At 38.4% G+C, this 17,251-nt stretch overlaps 1 protein-coding gene across 4 annotated transcripts in view; it reads right to left on the minus strand.

Annotated features, from left to right (window-relative positions):
* OSBPL9 (oxysterol binding protein like 9) overlaps nt 1–17,251 on the minus strand; it is a 72,780-nt gene that overhangs the window by 40,869 nt on the left and 14,660 nt on the right. For all 4 annotated transcript variants that reach the window (XM_026086926.1, XM_026086925.1, XM_026086924.1 and 1 more), the window contains exons 3-4: nt 15,917–15,995; nt 1,546–1,622 (exon numbers count right to left, since the gene is read on the minus strand). In XM_026086926.1, the coding sequence (XP_025942711.1) occupies nt 1,546–1,622; nt 15,917–15,995 (156 nt within the window). The remainder of the gene's footprint in view (nt 1–1,545; nt 1,623–15,916; nt 15,996–17,251) is intronic.

The raw sequence follows: 17,251 nt of genomic DNA on the forward strand, positions 1-17,251 counted from the left end.
CCTGTTTCTTAAGCGTCCCGCAGGTCACCTCGGCGGAGGGGGGCAGCCTTGAAGGCTCCTGAGCGGGACCGCGTGCAGGCGCTATCCCGGCCGGTGTGAAGCCAAGTGCTCCCGAACGGGAGCTCAGGCCGCGGGCACGTGTCAGAAGGTTCTCGAAGATCAGCGGTACCAACACGCTGCCGCGGCCCGGGAGGCGGATCGCGCCTCACCTCCGGCAGCAACGGGAGCGCTCCCTGAGCAGGCGCCCGCTCCCCCGGGCAGAGCCGGGGAGGAGGCCTCCCTCCAGCCGCGGCCCGCCCTGCCCACGTCCGCTGCCTGCCAGGTAATCTGCGCCCCCTCGCGCAGAGCGGGGTACCCCTGTCTCTGGTCAGCTGCTGTGCCAGGGTGCACAGATTACTTCTAAAATATCCGTGACATCTCGCTAAGGAAATGAAGCCGACTGTCAGGCTTGAATTTGTTATCCGGGGATCTGCTATCCACTAGGAAATTTTTAGCGGTCCTTAAGTCAGAAAGGGTTGAAAGCCACCACTACAGCAGGAAAAGTAAATGGATCCTCACTTGACTGAGATGCACAGCTGCCTGAAGTTGGATGGAATAAGTTCAGGATTATGTCTGATTTTTTAAACTGGGAAAATGTTGTCATATCTAAGTCAGTCTTTATAAGCTGCTTCTCTTTTTGTGATGCTAAAGATTTTAATGTATCTTTCTTTACATAGTGTCAGTCTTTAAGAGACCCAAATCACTCACTGTACCTCTAAAACACAGCAAACCTTTATTCAATACAAATAATGAATAGCTGTTTTAAGATTTCTACACTGTAATTGGACACCTTTGTGGTACAAACCAAGTATGAGAAAATCCCTTTCCTAAAAAGTTTGGGATTCTGTCCAGGGCAAAAAATTAGAGTGTTCCGTAGATATGTCAAAGTCTAGAACAGCACCAGGAACTGAGCTAGTATGGCTAGTGCTAAGAACCATCCTCAGTCCAACCATCCTTTTTCAGAACTGCCACTCCCAACCAAAAAACACTATCTAGGAAGAAGTAATCTTGAGGAATTTTTTCAGGTTAGAGTTTTCCCTAGCTAAATGTCACAAGAAAGGTAACTACCAATATCCAGCTTACACAGTGGATTCAAACAAGCTATTTGCCATTTTCGTCATTCATCAAATACGCTCAGTGCTGCTGTCTCATTTTAGTCTAAAAATTAGATGGTATGCAAATATATAACAGACTTCCAGATGTCTCATTCTGTTTGACTCAAAAAGAATTAACTCCAATTTTACCAAACAAATAAATAAAATGTGTAAAGATCAGTCTGAAAACATCAAAGAGAAGTCTCATACTGACTTGTCATGATGGTGAGACAGGAAAATAGTAACAGAAAGACTAGAATCTAATCTCAGGTAYCTGTATTACTATTTTACTATATCTGATTGTATAGGCCATAGAACAATCAGATGTATACAAGGTGTGTTTGGTATTAGCAGTCATGTCATTGTATTTTGTTGTTCTGGGGGAAAAAAAAAAAGTGAAAGCGAAACTTGCCTGCAGCTGAAGAGTGTGGCGGAGAATAGTGTCTTCTAAAGCATGAATCCACTTCTCTCTCTCATCAGCATCTCGAGCTGAAAAAGTATTCAAAATACAGTGTTAAAATATTTTAAGTTATATATACTAAAAGCCCTAAGCAAACAGATGTGATGTCCTCACTAAATATGAAAATTAAACCATATTATCTAGAATYGAGGATATGATTCCACAGTTGTCTCAAAATCCTGTTTCTTTTTTGTGGTTACAGCTATATATTATTGTGTTAATTTACTCTACACTACTGAAGAGGTGTTTTAAATAATCAGGCAGGCAAAAGAACTTTTATGCTTTGTTAGAAATTGTATTCTAGTAACAAGTCCAAATCATAAATATTCTCAGTTCCTGCTCTAATCAGGATTTAACATTCCTTTACTTGAGAATTTAAGCTTGTTTATAACTGTGTGCTGTTGTGTTTTTTTTTTTAAKTTATGCCATTTTTCTGATATTACCTTCAATGATAATAAAATTCAGACAGCAGTTTAGACACAATAACTTTCAGGTAAGTACCAACACCACCATCTCAGAGCACTGAAGTGGTACTTTGCATACACAAGACTTCTAAATCTATTTTTAATCAGGGTCTTAGTTCCTTTTACGAATATTGGTCTAAGCATTGCCAATGTGTCAACACACATACACACACACACAAAGATTTTCTTATAAAGAATAAGTTAGCACCACACATGCAAAGACAAAAAAGTACTGTGTTTCTGTATCACGAACTACCATTAGGAGGTAATTTCTTCAGTTTCATCATTGCTTACAATCAAGGAACATCACTTTTTTTTTTTTTTTTTAATCTGAGCCAGTTTTAAATAGCTGTACTTTCCTATGCTTGTCTGCTCAGTAGATTAAACCTGGTCAAAGCAAAAAAAAAAAAAAAAAAAGGTCTTTTCAGGTATGGGTTCACAAAACGGGATGACCAACAACTTTAACAGGTCACCACTGTTAGAGCTGGAGGTCCTTCAGTAGGAGGCCCCACCAGGCCACACACTCCACTGCTTGCTTTGCATGAGCTTTGGAAGTCACCAGATCCTCCCATGACCTGATTCAGCTCATCCCCTCACCCCAGAAAAAAAACTCCACTGTGGTGGTTGGGAACTGAATCCCTAAAGGTAGGAGAGCACAGCCAGGAGTCAGGGTGAAAGATGACTGTCTCAGCAGTGTTCTGCCATCAGCTCCCCTGCTCATGGAACCACACTCGGAGAAATATAAAGAAAAGTTCTTCTGCCTTCCTGCTATTTGAACGTTTATCTGCCTCTTGTCCATCTTAAGGGACATAAATGTGAAGACAGTTCTCATAGACATTTCTCACTTAATTCATTAAATCCCAAATATTCCAATCATTTTTACAACTGCCAATCAGGACATCACACAGTAATAAGTGCATGGGCTCCAGAAAATAACAACTTGTATATATTCTTCATAGGAAAATGAAATGCACAAAAATTCTTTTTAAATTTTTCTTAACTAACAGAAGCTCTTCAATGTGTAATAAACTGTCCATTAATTCTACTTCAGTGTGGACACTGTAACTTTGAATAATGAAGCACAGAGAGTAATCTGAAGTATATAATAAGTGTTAAAYTTAACACAATCCTAGTCTAAAACTGTCTTTCAGTAGAACCTGAGTCATATGTTAACTGCAACATCCACAATAATATTTTCATACTTCTGCAACAGACTGTTACACAGTTTTCATTAAGAATCCAAGTCAGAAAGTAATGACAAGCAAACATGATTATGTATCTCAGTTGCAGTCAATGATAGTTAAGAAAGCAATGTATTAAGTCATGATTAAAGTGGGTAGTGGATAGCTTTCACGACTGTGGGGATAAGGAAGATGAGTTGGAGAGGGAGGACGGAGAACAGATCAAAACAGATTAAGGGCTATCATTGCCATTTTCTTTCCAATACTCTTCTCCCCCCACCCCCCGCCAATACAGACATGTCACCACCTTTACTTTGCTAGTCTGAAGGAGTTCCTTGCCCTGTTGAATGTTTAAACAACACAGGAGCAGACAGGGTCAGCAGACTCCAGGTGAAGGAAAAGAAGGAAAAAAACAAAAGGAAGAAAAAAGCCACCGGCATTAAGCAGACTGTAGAGAGAAACTGGCCCGTGCACAGATTTAGCATAGCTATTGACAATTGTTCCTAGTTCATCATTCAAGTGGAAGGTATTTAAAAGAAACAGGAAGTCTGCTAAAATCAAGGAAACCTTAAGCAGACCAGCACCTATTATGAATCTGAGAACTAAGATTCCTATCTGACTTATTTGTTATGGAGCTCAAAGAAAATATCCGTAAGTTATTATACTGAAATGTACTATCCAGACTCAAAAAATGCTTTGTTTTCAGTGTTCTCATTATCACCCGTTAGTTTCCATTGCTTTTACCCTTTGGAATTCTACGACTCAAACCCACCTCCACTCAAACCCATTTCAAGTCTTCTAAATATATTTAATAAATCCTCCTTTGGGAAAGTATTTGTCAGTTCTTCACACATCCATGCCTGTGAAGAGTATTTCATTTGCCAGAGGAAGAGATGAGGGAAGAAGAATCATTAATTTATAAATACTKCAAGTGTTCAAAACTTTTTAAATGGGTGTTCAAAGTGGCAGTGGTCAAGTTATTTCAATGTGTGTAAGGTTTCTGGAGTTTGTTTTCTGGTTTTGTTTGTTTGTTTGTTGGTTTTGTTTAATAATCATCTCCCCCTCCCAAAGAATGTATTACTGGGGAACTGTGGTACCAACCATTAAACCAGACTAGTTGTAATTCACAGGATACCAAAATCCTGTGTTCAAGTTTTATTGCCCAGGGTTATTTAAACAAAAAAGGAACAATTAAGCAGCACACCAGTGAATTAATCTTTCTGTTGCAACAGACTTTCCATGACCTTACATACTGCCAGCAAAGAAGAGTTCACTGTATTAGTTAAATACTAATCTCAATATATAGTAGTCCATTAATAAAGGTTATCTCATTAAGACTTGTGTATCAGGTCATGTACTAACAGAGCAGAAAAGCCGCACAGCAACATGGGAGACCTAGAAACCAAAGAACCAACCAGTACGGTTCAAAAACTAGACTCCCTTTCCCAAGCTCATGAATAAAATAAGCTTCCAAAGCTCCTATATTTCTAACAACCATTTTTATCCCTGGTTTTATCCCTGATTCAGCAGAGCAAAAAATGCAAGCTATTTTTTTTTTCCTCATATACTCAAAAAACTAAGCCACATCCCTGTGTCCTGCCACAGACAGCAAACCCATAGCATAGCATGATCAATCTAGAGATAGAAGACATGGATCACATCAGCCCTGTGATGAAAATAAAGTCTCTGTCACTGTAAGTCCAGGAATACTGCCATGAGGACACTGCTTACTGCATATAAATGGTGAAACCTTTTAAGCACTCTCTGTTCAGGACACGGGTTTAAAAATTCAGACCATCTATAACCAATGGCAAATCCTTCCGGACCTCCTCCATACCATCTTTTAAGAAAACCATGGAGAAGACAATAGGATGCAGTTTTTAGTACAGCAAGCTGAGAGAAAAGTCATATTAAATCTAATCAAAATGGCTGCTGTGAGATTAAGTGCAAGTAAAAGCTCCCTAATGGTAAAAGCAATTTAGAACTGAACAGCTGCCAAAAGATCACTRATGAAAAAAAAAGATCAATGGAAACATTCAAAAAAGAGATTAGCCAACACACTCAAAAACAATTTATGGAAAAAAATGTACACCCAATGGTCAGAGAGCATTATCCGCCTCTCTGTAGGGAAAGCTAGATATCCAAGGCATTTTTCATTTAAAGAGGGTAACTTTGGCCAAAGATACAGCTCTAATATCTTTTCAGGTAAAAAAGTTTGTATTGCACACTGTGTAATATTCACTCAGCATCAGCAAATGCTGGAGGCTTTTCTCAGCAGCTAGAGGACAAGGACTCCTTGCTCACTAGTCCTGTGTTCCCAGCTCAATTGCCCTGAAATCAACCTTTTCCATGATTTGATCAGGCTCCATTTTAAAGTTAATGTCCCCCCTAATTCCTATGGGAAAGCTACTCCAGAATTTCTTTCTGCCAACATATTTGGGATAAAAGAATTATTTTCAAGACCAAGGAATTTCACTAGTATCTTGTTTTTTATAAAAATTGAGGAACAGTGTCTGAAATCTAACATCTAGAAAGGGAAGGGGCAGAGGGAGGGAGGGGGAAAGAARGACAGAAATAAATTACTTCTTCCTAAAACATCAGTATTACAAAAGCCAAACAAGAAATACCAAGACATCTACATGAGAAATATCCAGCATTTAAAAAACTTAAGTTAAAAACACTTCAGCTGCTTGTAAGTGATTCACACAATTTTACACTAATTAAAAAAAAMCCCTACATATAGGAGCCCACTACACTACATGAATATTTACTGTGATCTTAGCCTGATGGGTTAATGCAATAGTTACCCTGTCAGCCTAAACTCAACGTGTAGTAGGATGTCAGCTAGCCACAAAAATACGAATACTGTCTGCAGTTCACAGAATGGAAACAGGCCCTATGCTCTTCATTTTAAGATGCCACAGTCATTAACTTGTTTTTTTTACCACAGTAAGATTTGCCAGTGAACATTCACACATGGGACCTGCTAAATCCACGTACAGCAATATGGAACCACAGAACGGTTGAGGTTGGATGGGACCTTTAGAGATCATCCAGTCGAGCCCTCCTGCTCAAGCAGGGTCACCTAGAGCAGGCTGCCCAGGACCCTGTACAGGTGGCTTTTGAATATCTCCAAGGATGGAGACTCCACAACCTCTCCGGGCAGCCTGTTCCAGTGCTCAGTCACCCTCACAATAAAAACATTTTTCCTTTAGATTCAGACAGAACTTCCTGTGTTTCAGTTTGTGTCTGTTGCCTCTTGTCCTGTCACTGGGCACCACTGGAAAGAGTCTGGCCCTGTTCACTTTACACCCTCACTTTAAGATGTTTACATACGTTCACTGCTGAATGCAAGAGGTTTGAATTATTATTGCTTGAGATGTTGCAGCTTTACCATGATTATGTCAATTAAGCTATTTTTACATTTTTGTAGCAGAATGAGTATAAAATAGATTACGATTTGTTCCCATATGCTTAGCCATTGGCTCCTTTGTGTCTATAGTACATCCACAGAAAGTTACCTGTATAATTTATTGTGCCATCTCAGGCATGTTAGGGACAACGATGGGGCACTTAGGACAGTCACAACTCTATTTACGACTAGTGGGCAGAAACACACTTGCAAAGTATGTAACTGCATTACAATGAGATTTAGTATGATAACTGTTTCTAAAGACACTGCATTTTTTGAGATCTCTGCCTAGCTGAGCTTATTTACAAGGTATTTTATCATCCGTTTCATAGAAAAAAAACCAAACACCTCTTTCATCAAAGAGGCACAAAGAAAGAAAAGCAATTACTTTAAACAAGGAGAAAACCATAGAAGGGAAAAAGTACTAAAGATAACAATCRTGGCTTCTACTGAGGGATTTCCATCATTCAGAAAAAGGATGTTCTTACAAGTCCTAAAAGAGGCTCTTATCTCTGCATTTCCTGARTTGCAAAGTCAGCTATGACAGTGATTTTAAAAAGTTCTATTCTATGAGAATAAGAAGGCAAATGAAATACGACTACATGAAATACTTTCCCCCTCTATTAATTTCCTAAATACAGAATAAATTTTGTAACTTAGAATTCCTATTGTATTCTAGTATTTTGTTTACTTTGTTGTGAAAAGAGATTGTATGTACTTATATAATGCTTATAGAATGCTAAAGAACTGCATGGAACAGATTACTTTTCCTAGCCTAAGCTCAGTAGCATCTAAAGATYAGATATAAGCAAGTTCAACAACTCCTCTCCATGATACAGCACTTACCGCTAGCATTTCTAGGTCATGCTCAGCAATCCTTGGAAGACAGAACATAGTAAACACATCACCTCAGRATTAGCATGCTGGTGCCTGTGCGTKTGTGTGTGTGTACATGTGCGCGTGTGTGTTTGTCTACATGGGCATAAGGATGAAAGAAAAACCTCAAGAATTAGTTAAAAATCACTGGCTGACATTTTAAATACACCATACTGYCTCAAAGTGAGATGCATATTTTATTTGCATTCACTGTGACCTACTTACAGGCAGAACTCAGGAAAAAAAGATCTATTACACCCACAGAGTCAATAGAGTCGATTATGCATTTTATTCAGACAAAACTTCCACTGATTTTTGTTCAAAATTCCTGTATTTTCTCAACCAAATTAAGAACCACTGTACTATCTTTACAGACAAATAACCAGATCACCGAGGTGAAATTCTGACTATATTGAGATCAGTAGGATTTTTGCCACCAATCTCAATGGAGAGAGTATTTTACCCATAGTGCCCAATAAGGTGGAAAAGTCACACTTCATACAGATAAGGTCAAAGGGCTGTTTCGTGGCTAAAAAAATGGCCTTTTAAAGTCACTGGAAGCCTTTTAAACAACAGAAAAGGCATGCAAGGTGAGGTAGCCAGGGTTTCATGTAGGCCTACCATATTGCCATAATTTCATTGCTTACACATACCCTTCTAAGAAATGCAGTTCCCAAATCTGTCAGGAGGTTGTAGACAGTCTCAGTACTTTATCTCCTCTATAATTTTGGGGGTGTCACAGTTATTCTTCCCCCTTCTGCTAGTATTCCTTCTGATGCCATCCTCCACCCCAAAATCAACCCTTTTTTTTGTTCTGCAGGGGGATTGACCAGTCTGTTCCCCCATACTCAGTGAAGACTCTTAGACTTCCTCTAATCTTGTCCACACAAGACATCCAGTAGTCTCCTGCATGAAATACATTAAAAAGGTTAATCTATGATCTTGAAAAACCAACTAAACTGCTGTTATACTGTTACCTAATTATTCAGCATTGCTTCTGAGCTACAGGATAACAGCCACTTTACTGAGTACTTCACATTCCTAAAAACTGTTTCCCTTCTATTTAAGATGATCAGTGAAAATGAAGTGGGTACAGATAGTGGAAAATCACAACTATCAGTGTTTTTCCTTCTTTGCCAACTTTTGTTGCAGCTTGCTATCATTTGGAATCGTAAATTTAAGAGTTGCTTTTTGAGTAAGCTTTATAATTAGCCCATAAACATACATTCACGTCAAAACTTCTGTGACAAAGAAGATACATGGTCAAGATGCTATTGGTTCTCATTGGGAATTCATGCCCAATTTGTAATTTATTAACCAGTTTCAAGTATGGGACAATCTGCAAGTATCTGCGTTTTCACTAGAGAACGTCAATACTTAAAAATTCTGCCACTTTTAGGATCCTGAGGTGTTATCTAAACTGAGCTGAGGATAGCAGAACTCCGTCATAGCCAACACTACTTGGAATACATGTACTAAGCATCCCTAAAGAAAAGTTTCCTGAAGGACCCGGGCACGCTACATTATCTGGACAGCACTGGCTTCAACACTGAGCACAGACACCAGTTCCCTTCATTTAGGAACAGGGCTAGAGAAGCTGCCTCCACTCTGCTTCCCCACCTTTTCTCTAACCACCTAGAYTGCCAAAGAAGTGAATGTTCAGGTTTACTTCCTCCTGGTCCAAGGGTATTCAGCTCYAGCTAGAGTGACTGTCATGGAAACAGATATGGTCATATGTTCCAAATGTGTCACCACGTGGAAAATAAATTCAGTACTTCAAAAGTGCCACAAGCAAGGAGCAGCACCAGTTTTAAACCTAGTTACTCAGCCTTCATTGGTGAGAGTGGAGGGAGTTAGGTTGCAGTTCCTGCTCCCAAAGCTACTACTGTTTTTTTTTTTTGTCTTTTTAGCTCAGAATATTTGGCTGTRTTGGTATCATTTACATTAATAATTTTTGTGGATCTAGGCATGGGTGACATCGCAAAAAGCAGTTATTGAAAAATCTCATCAGTCTGTCAAATAAAAGACAGGCACATGGATTTCTGCTGTTTTGAAGCTTAGTACTGAAAATGTATCTTCTTATAAGGACATTTGCAATACCATGTTCCCTATAACACCAGACTGGGCAGATCTTTAAGGGTCTAGGTCAAACACTTTGCTTAACCTTCAAATTAAGAGCCTCATTTCATCCAGACCACAGAAAGCATTCTCTCTTCTAAAACTGCAGTTGGAATAGAAATGACAAAAGAATCTACATGCAAGTCTTTCCTTCCCTTCCCTGTGTATTTTAAAAGTAAAAACATACCCACTAAAGCTCATTTCAGGTTCAGTTTTCTTCAGGCCATCCTTTCTTCTTTCAGTGACTCAACCTTTAAATTTCAGAGCTCCACCTTACAAGGGATTAGGAAATAGCCAATAGCATTTTCTTATCCCACATACTAAAATAATTCACGTAACCTCCTCACAATTCAGCTTTCAGTTCTGCCTCAACGCTGATGTTTTAGGCATGATGATTCTTTCTAGTCCAGTGATAACTCAAACTGGTAGGTCAAGAAGTTTCTCATTACTCCGAATATAGCCTCCTCAGGAATGCAGGCAGGCCCTGTAAAAAGGCCTTGTTAAAAGTTCTTGTCTCAGGACAACCATCCCCGCTTCCCACCATACACAAACTGTTTTTTCTCTTTGCTATCTCCATCAGAGCTTAGATAGTAAGTTAATACAGGCAACACACTTCATGCACATCAGCAGATCTGCTCTTTTACTTCCCTCTGGCTAAACTTATCTTCCTGGTATTTCCTGCAGATGACTWCCTATCACCTTATCTTCAAGAATGACTAAATGGAGCTCTTAAGCATATTTCCCCAAATACTATAAATAAAAGCCCCCATGCTATCTGTCATTCAGGCTTATAACCTGGATAGTATCTTCAGTATGAACTCCAGTTTCCTCTGATCCTCCCATCAGAGCTATGTTCTAGGTCATGCAATGATTAAACGTATGTTTGTGTAAGTGGCAGCCTTATGGTGCTAAACAACACTTTATATAGCATATTCTGTGAAAGTAGCTTTCAAGTTATGTTTTGCATTTAAAAGCCATTGCAGATCACACTAAACTTGCTCAGAAACTACTAGTTGAAGGTAGAAACCATGTTTTGGCTTGAAAACAAACCAAAAAAAATTTTGAAGAACCATTAAAACTCAAGTTTATTGCTACTGGAATTTCTTGTTCAACAGAAGCAAAAAGCGTCAAACTTTTCAGTTTCTCCCCACTCCTTGTACCGAGACCTTTTTGACCATTTCTCCCCCCTTCCAATGAACCTCCTCTTCATGCTCACAAAGCTCATCTTTTCAAAACAGTTGCTATGTATCTTATCTGAAATTGAGATAATAGTCATATTGGTGCCAAAAGTAACAAGCAATAATTTTTTTTCCTCCCTCTGTAAGAAAGAATAAAAMCCCCCCACACTACACATACGGATATTGTTTCAAGGTATTATTTTCTTTGCTCTTCCTAAGTTTAACATTAATTTCAAAATCTGCTACTTCAACCACAGTAAGTAAAAAAAACGAAAGTTATGTATATATCACCATAAAAAATGAGTGTAGATAGCCCCATTAAAGACAGCATACTCATGGTAAGGATAAAAGAAATAGATCTTATGGTCAGCATGGATCTCATCACATTCATAAAGCAGAATATATATTGTATTATGAGCAGGGAGGAGGACAGATAGCACAGCTGTGAGGGAAATGTATGAAGAGACAAGGCTGGAAGTTTAACTCTTACATAGCTGCTTATCCTCCTCTGTTAGCAGCTTCAACTGCTTCAACATCAGCAAGATCCCAAAAGGCCTGAAAAATGTTAGTTTAGGACAGTCAGTGCAGTCACAGCAGTTGAGGAAAACAGCACAGACCAAGATTTCATACCAAAATCTCTTTCCAGGCATTTTTCCATAGCAGATAAAATCTGTGTTAAAATTAAAAAAAACTCTCAGAACTTTCAGGAAAGAAAAAAAAGGCTACAGTTTATGGGTTGTTATTTAAGTCGGGCAACCCAGTAGACTTAAGTGAAAAAGCACCTCTTTATACCACAGGGGCAATCAGGTTTGTCAGCTATTCAGTGGGCAACAGGAAGCTTTTATARGAGACTATAAACATACAGAGTTTCCCCAACTAGTGATGAAACACAGGCCTAAAGCCACCCTACTGAAAAATTTCAAATTCTGATAGTGCTAAGCAACTACGGCCCTTGTGAGCCCCAGTATATCCTTAGTGACAATACCCCACAGTAACAAAAATTCCCTGCTCATACACATTAAGGCAACCTCTTGCTGTGCGTATCTTCCTCTGTTCTCAGCTGGGACAGCAGGCAGTCACGAATGAAGCTAGGAACTGGGGCAGGCTGGGGAAGGAGACGATAGTGATCTACCTTTACCGGCTGACAGCGTTTATGTTCATGTTTCACAGCCACATTCACACTTCATTTCTCAGATAGTTTTGTGGCAGGAATAGGAAAGGAAAGACAAATGCTAAAGTAAGATCATCTCAGATCAATGCACTGCACCACCTCCAGTCTTTCAATCCTTTATTACACAGCACGGTGGAGACGAGACTGACTTGTCTTCCAAAGAACTGTGCTGCCTGCGGTAAGAATAACCGCTGAATTTTCAAGCAGGAGTTATAAAAGAAATCTGAATTCTTATTCCTTCATGTAATGTATTAAAAAGCATTTCAGTCAAAAAATACACATTATTTCAGGTTAGACAGCAATTCAAACATCAAGAAAGCAACAATACCCTTGCTAGACTATCTTGAACATTATGTTCCCACTCTTGAATTTAAGTCACTAGCATCCCAGTGAACAGAAAAAGCAGTTAAGTGATACAGAGGACAGAAGAACTGACTTTCCAAATGGAAAGAGCTTATAACTAGACGATGATACAAAGATGTTAAAAAAAAAAATAAAACCCACAGTGTCTGAAGGTTATGAACATTTGTAACAGGGACGTGTATTACAGCAAGAAAGAAATACATTATCAAGAAAGAGTCTCCTGATGGGAAAGTCTTATCTAGACAGAAGAGTATTATTCCAAATATCTTCAGCAAATTAAATGGATTTTTGCATATAGTCTGAACAAACCTGTGAGAATGCTTTGAGATCTACTCAATTCAGAAGTCTTTGGATCAAGCCATGAAACTGGCTATACAGTATGACCAAGCAAGAGCCAGTCAGGAGATGAAATACATTACTTGAAATATATTTTGAAACTTCTGTGGACATTCTGCSCCTCCCTTACCCCATCCAGAGTGAACAGGTATCAATACAGCGGCATGTAACAACRAAATAAAGGGAACAAATCTGCCAGGCACCCTGGCAGAGCCCAAGTTAAGCTGACAATAAAATCAAAACATGCTGTTTGTTCTGTTGCCCATATTTATTCAATTCACTTCTTCTCTTTTATACCAAGATATTAACTATATGGTACCATTTGATATTTATGTAGTCATTACTCAAAGCCTGCATCTTCTTTGTAATAACAACTTTTAAACYTTTAATAATGTTCAGTACAGACATGGCCACTAGGAACCACAGTGGCAAACACAAAAGAGGGAGATTGTCACAGGCAGCAACAAGGTATGAGCTACACGCTGGAGGGACTCGAGACTCTCCCAAGATCCAGTGACAGGCAAATTTTAGTGGGAGCTGCTGGAGTCTTAACACTTAAAAAATTCAACTACACAAACACAAGCACAGTCACGCACAAGCAATATCCCTGTGAGAAGTTGATCAAACATCTCTAAATGCCTTATTTGCCTTCATCTCATCACTTACATCTCTGGTGTGAGAGAGAAGTGCAGTTTTGAGCAAGCGACATCAAGAAATAATTAATTCATCCAGTACACAGTTTTTCCTTCTTCTCCCAAATTCAAATTCTATCCCCGCCTGTCAGGAAAATTTCACTGAGGTCAAAGGAGATTCAAGTCTTCACCAATCAATACTTAAAGTCTGGGTATTGGAACATATTTTTCTTTTGAAGCCTGAAAGAGAAACTTCCGCTGCAGATGGGATCCTAACTTACCCATAGGTCAGCAGATCTTTGAAACCCCGACATTTTTTAAGCTTTGCCATTTGACATCTATTGAACTCATATATTTTTCTACTTTTCTATCTTCCCTTTCCCAACTAGGCTCCATGTTGTTTGGACCCCTGGATGTCTTTGCAAATGAAAAAAGGAGGTGATAGGGAAGGAAGAGATTATGTCTTTAAAAAAAATTGCAGTTTCTGAAGCAGCCTTCTTCAGAAGGCTCTTCTTTCATAAAGGGTGAATATATTTATATCTATGAATATCTCACAGAATAGAAGTTCTATCTGCATCACATATAAAAATAAAGAGAAATAAATTGTTAGAAATACTATATGTATACTATCTGTATGTATTCTCAGAACACATATAGTATTCTACATGTTCTGAGAATACGTATGGTTGTATTTGCATAATTACCCATTATTCATGACTGGTGTTTACCTACAATTTACATAGATGTATGATACTGTATAATATTGAATGAAATTAATATCACGAACAAGCATTTTATAAATATGTTACAAGGGCTGCATGAGGCATATAACACATATTTACAGTGATTTTAAGAACTACAGACAGTTTCACAGAGCTGTTTTATACGGAAATATCCCAACACCAATATCTTAACTGTCTTTTTACATTTTCAGTTTACATTCCCATAAATTAATACTGTGCTTATACCATTACAATTTGCTGGATATCTTGTATGTTATCTTCAAAATATGTTAACAGTAAAAGCATAATACAGAAATAGTGTGCAAGATCTTAGTTCTAAACTACAGAAGCATACACACATCCCGACCTAATATGAAATGCATGCAAATGAAGACTATAAAGCATGAGATGTTATGTGACAAAGCTGGTGTTCAAAAATTATATTATTTAGAGCAGAACATTCCTTGTATCAAATACTGTCACTCTTTTAAGACATCTGATTCCCCTAAGGACAATATAGCTTACAAAGAACCACTGCAAATAAGAGACATACTAAAAAAGGTTTTTCTTAGTAACTACAGATGAGAGATTTCTAGATTCACATGTATTAAGTCCTCAAATATTAAGCAGTGTTTAGTTTCATAGTACTGAAAGACTGCCGGGGCATGGCATTCCATTACCTGCATTAGCAATTAGCTTGCATTTTATCAGTTATCCTTGAAAACAGTGGATTTAAGTATTGATGTCAGCTCAGCATTATGAAGGTACATTTACGAGGCTTAATGCAGTGAAAAGCCAGAGTACAGCAGCATCATTTAGCAAGGCTACAATTCCTTGCAGCACAAAGAATACATATGCCAAAGACAACCCAGTGTACAATTAATATTTATCATTAGCGATATTCACAAAAACACAGCAGTTATTAATGTAAACCCCCATTTACAAATCACTGATTTGCAAATATATACTGTACAATATAGGTTACAGAATTATTCCAGTTTATATAGACTAATAATATTTCTTACATGCAAATGTGCCTCTTGGATATTTAAAATTTCCAGCTATATGCAAAATAATTATATTCTTTAGTCACTACATTTTAGAGAAAATCAAAAGGACTAACAAACGTTAGTTTAAAGTTATTTTATCAAACTTCTCTAGGATTTTAACATTAGAAAAGAAGTTCTCTAGTCAATATTTTCACAATATTTTCTCCTACTGCTGCAGATAAAATAATTTAAGGAATACAAAACAATGATATATAGTACCTTACCCTTTCTACCGGTGAACCATAGCATGCAATGACGAAACATAGCAGTGGCAGATGGCATTGGTGTTAGTAAATGTGAATAAAAGGATAATAGCAGAGAAATGGTGACTGGCAGACAAGACACAGAAATGTAGATGAAAAGAATGCAAGCTTGTAAATCTTGAAGCAAAGCTCCACCTTTAAGCCAAATGTTTCCTCTAGTCTCCTCATAATTGAGTATTAACTTCTATTTGAATACAAACTGCAACCTTCTGACCAGTCTTGATTCTCTTCATACAGAAACGCATAATTGTATCTTGATAACGAAGATCGGAAACGTTTTGTAAGCACAACCCATAATCAGAAGCCCATTACTTTCTGCCCTTGACCGATTTGTTCTTTACATTTTTAATCTCCAAATCCTGCCAGAGCTACAGTCTCTTTCTAGCATATATGTATCCACTGCAGATGTAAATCCCTGCCTAACCTGCAGCACCCCGGATCCAGAATGTTCTCAGTACGCTCATTCATGCTGCTCTGGTGCCAAACATTTAAAATCATCCATCAAATACAAGAAGTGGGATCTATTATAAGAAAAAACAATCTCTGCTTTCAGCTCACCCTGAAAATGGAAGGTTTTCTGATCAACAGTTATTGTGAAGGTGCTGTCGTCCTCGTCGTCTATACCAATCACAGCTCCCTGTGAAACAAAGAACAAAATCCTGATAAGGCAAGCAGTGACATCAGCAGCACACACTCTATCACTACACCCCTGGAATGTAAAAAGCATTGAGAAATTAGAAGCCAGCTGAACACTGTAACGAGCAGAAGGATTCTCTGTCTGGTCGTGGAATGTAAGTCAGTTTTTTAAAARACTAAATCTTTAGTTGCAGATAAAAACAGTAATTATTTGTACGACTGTGTGATTTTCTGGATAATAATATGCATCATTTACTTTGGGAGTGGAGGTGGCTATATACTACAGCCTCATTATAGTACATAGTAATCCACTATTCTCTACTACATTCCACCCTATGTTTTAAAGAGGAGTAGGGAGCAATACATTATAAATACTTCCCACGTATAAAAATATTAATACATAGATATTTTACAAAAAGAAGTTCTCAACCTATTAAATGATCTAATTTTCAGTCCCTAAATAAATATCAGCAGTAAGTCAACACAATATATCAAAAGCTGCTGTCTTCTAATTGCTGATGAATTATTAGAAGGAAATGCAAGTGAATGATAGAGTTAAGTTCATCTGTGCTCAGCTATTTACATAGCTATCGACATCTTCCTTCCTTCCCCCACCAAAACACTTAGCAAATAATGCAATTTCACTCAGGGGAGGAGGACATTTAAAAGAACCATTCCATGCCTGTATTGACTCCCAAGAAATTGCAACATTAGTTCAAAATGCTTCAAGTATCACGGACAGATTTACTAAGTTTCTCTTCTCTTGCAGCAGTCACAGCATTAGGCTCCTTTTCTGTCCTTCCCCCTCCCACAAAACAGAAAGCCATCACTGGAAAGCACACATATTTAAAGGGTAAATTCTGCCCTTCATGTCCAAGTGAACAGCAAGTAACAGCAGGAAGARCCCCTACGAGTCAATGCCAACGAGTGCTTCATTTCATTCAGTCAAGTATCATAGAGCAACTACAGAGCGGAGGGTTAGGTGAATAACCAGGCCGGCCCAAACATACAAATGTTTTGGGTACAGATTTAGGGGCAGGGAGACCTGAATCAACCTTGCTCATGCAAATACTTCATAGCCCCTGTATGAGGTTTCTGGCAGATGGTTCCAGCTCGTGTCTGGCTGAGCCTATCACAGGCACAAGAAGACAGAGTGGCAGCTACAGGTCCTGTTTAAGAATAACACCAACCACAGGTAATTCAAGGCGACACAGCAGGAAGGGGTAGCTCCAAACTGTTTTTTCCCCTTCCACTGCC

Source organism: Apteryx rowi, unplaced genomic scaffold (genome assembly GCF_003343035.1).
Source record: "Apteryx rowi isolate R43461 unplaced genomic scaffold, aptRow1 scaffold_7, whole genome shotgun sequence".
Lineage (NCBI taxonomy): Eukaryota > Metazoa > Chordata > Aves > Apterygiformes > Apterygidae > Apteryx > Apteryx rowi.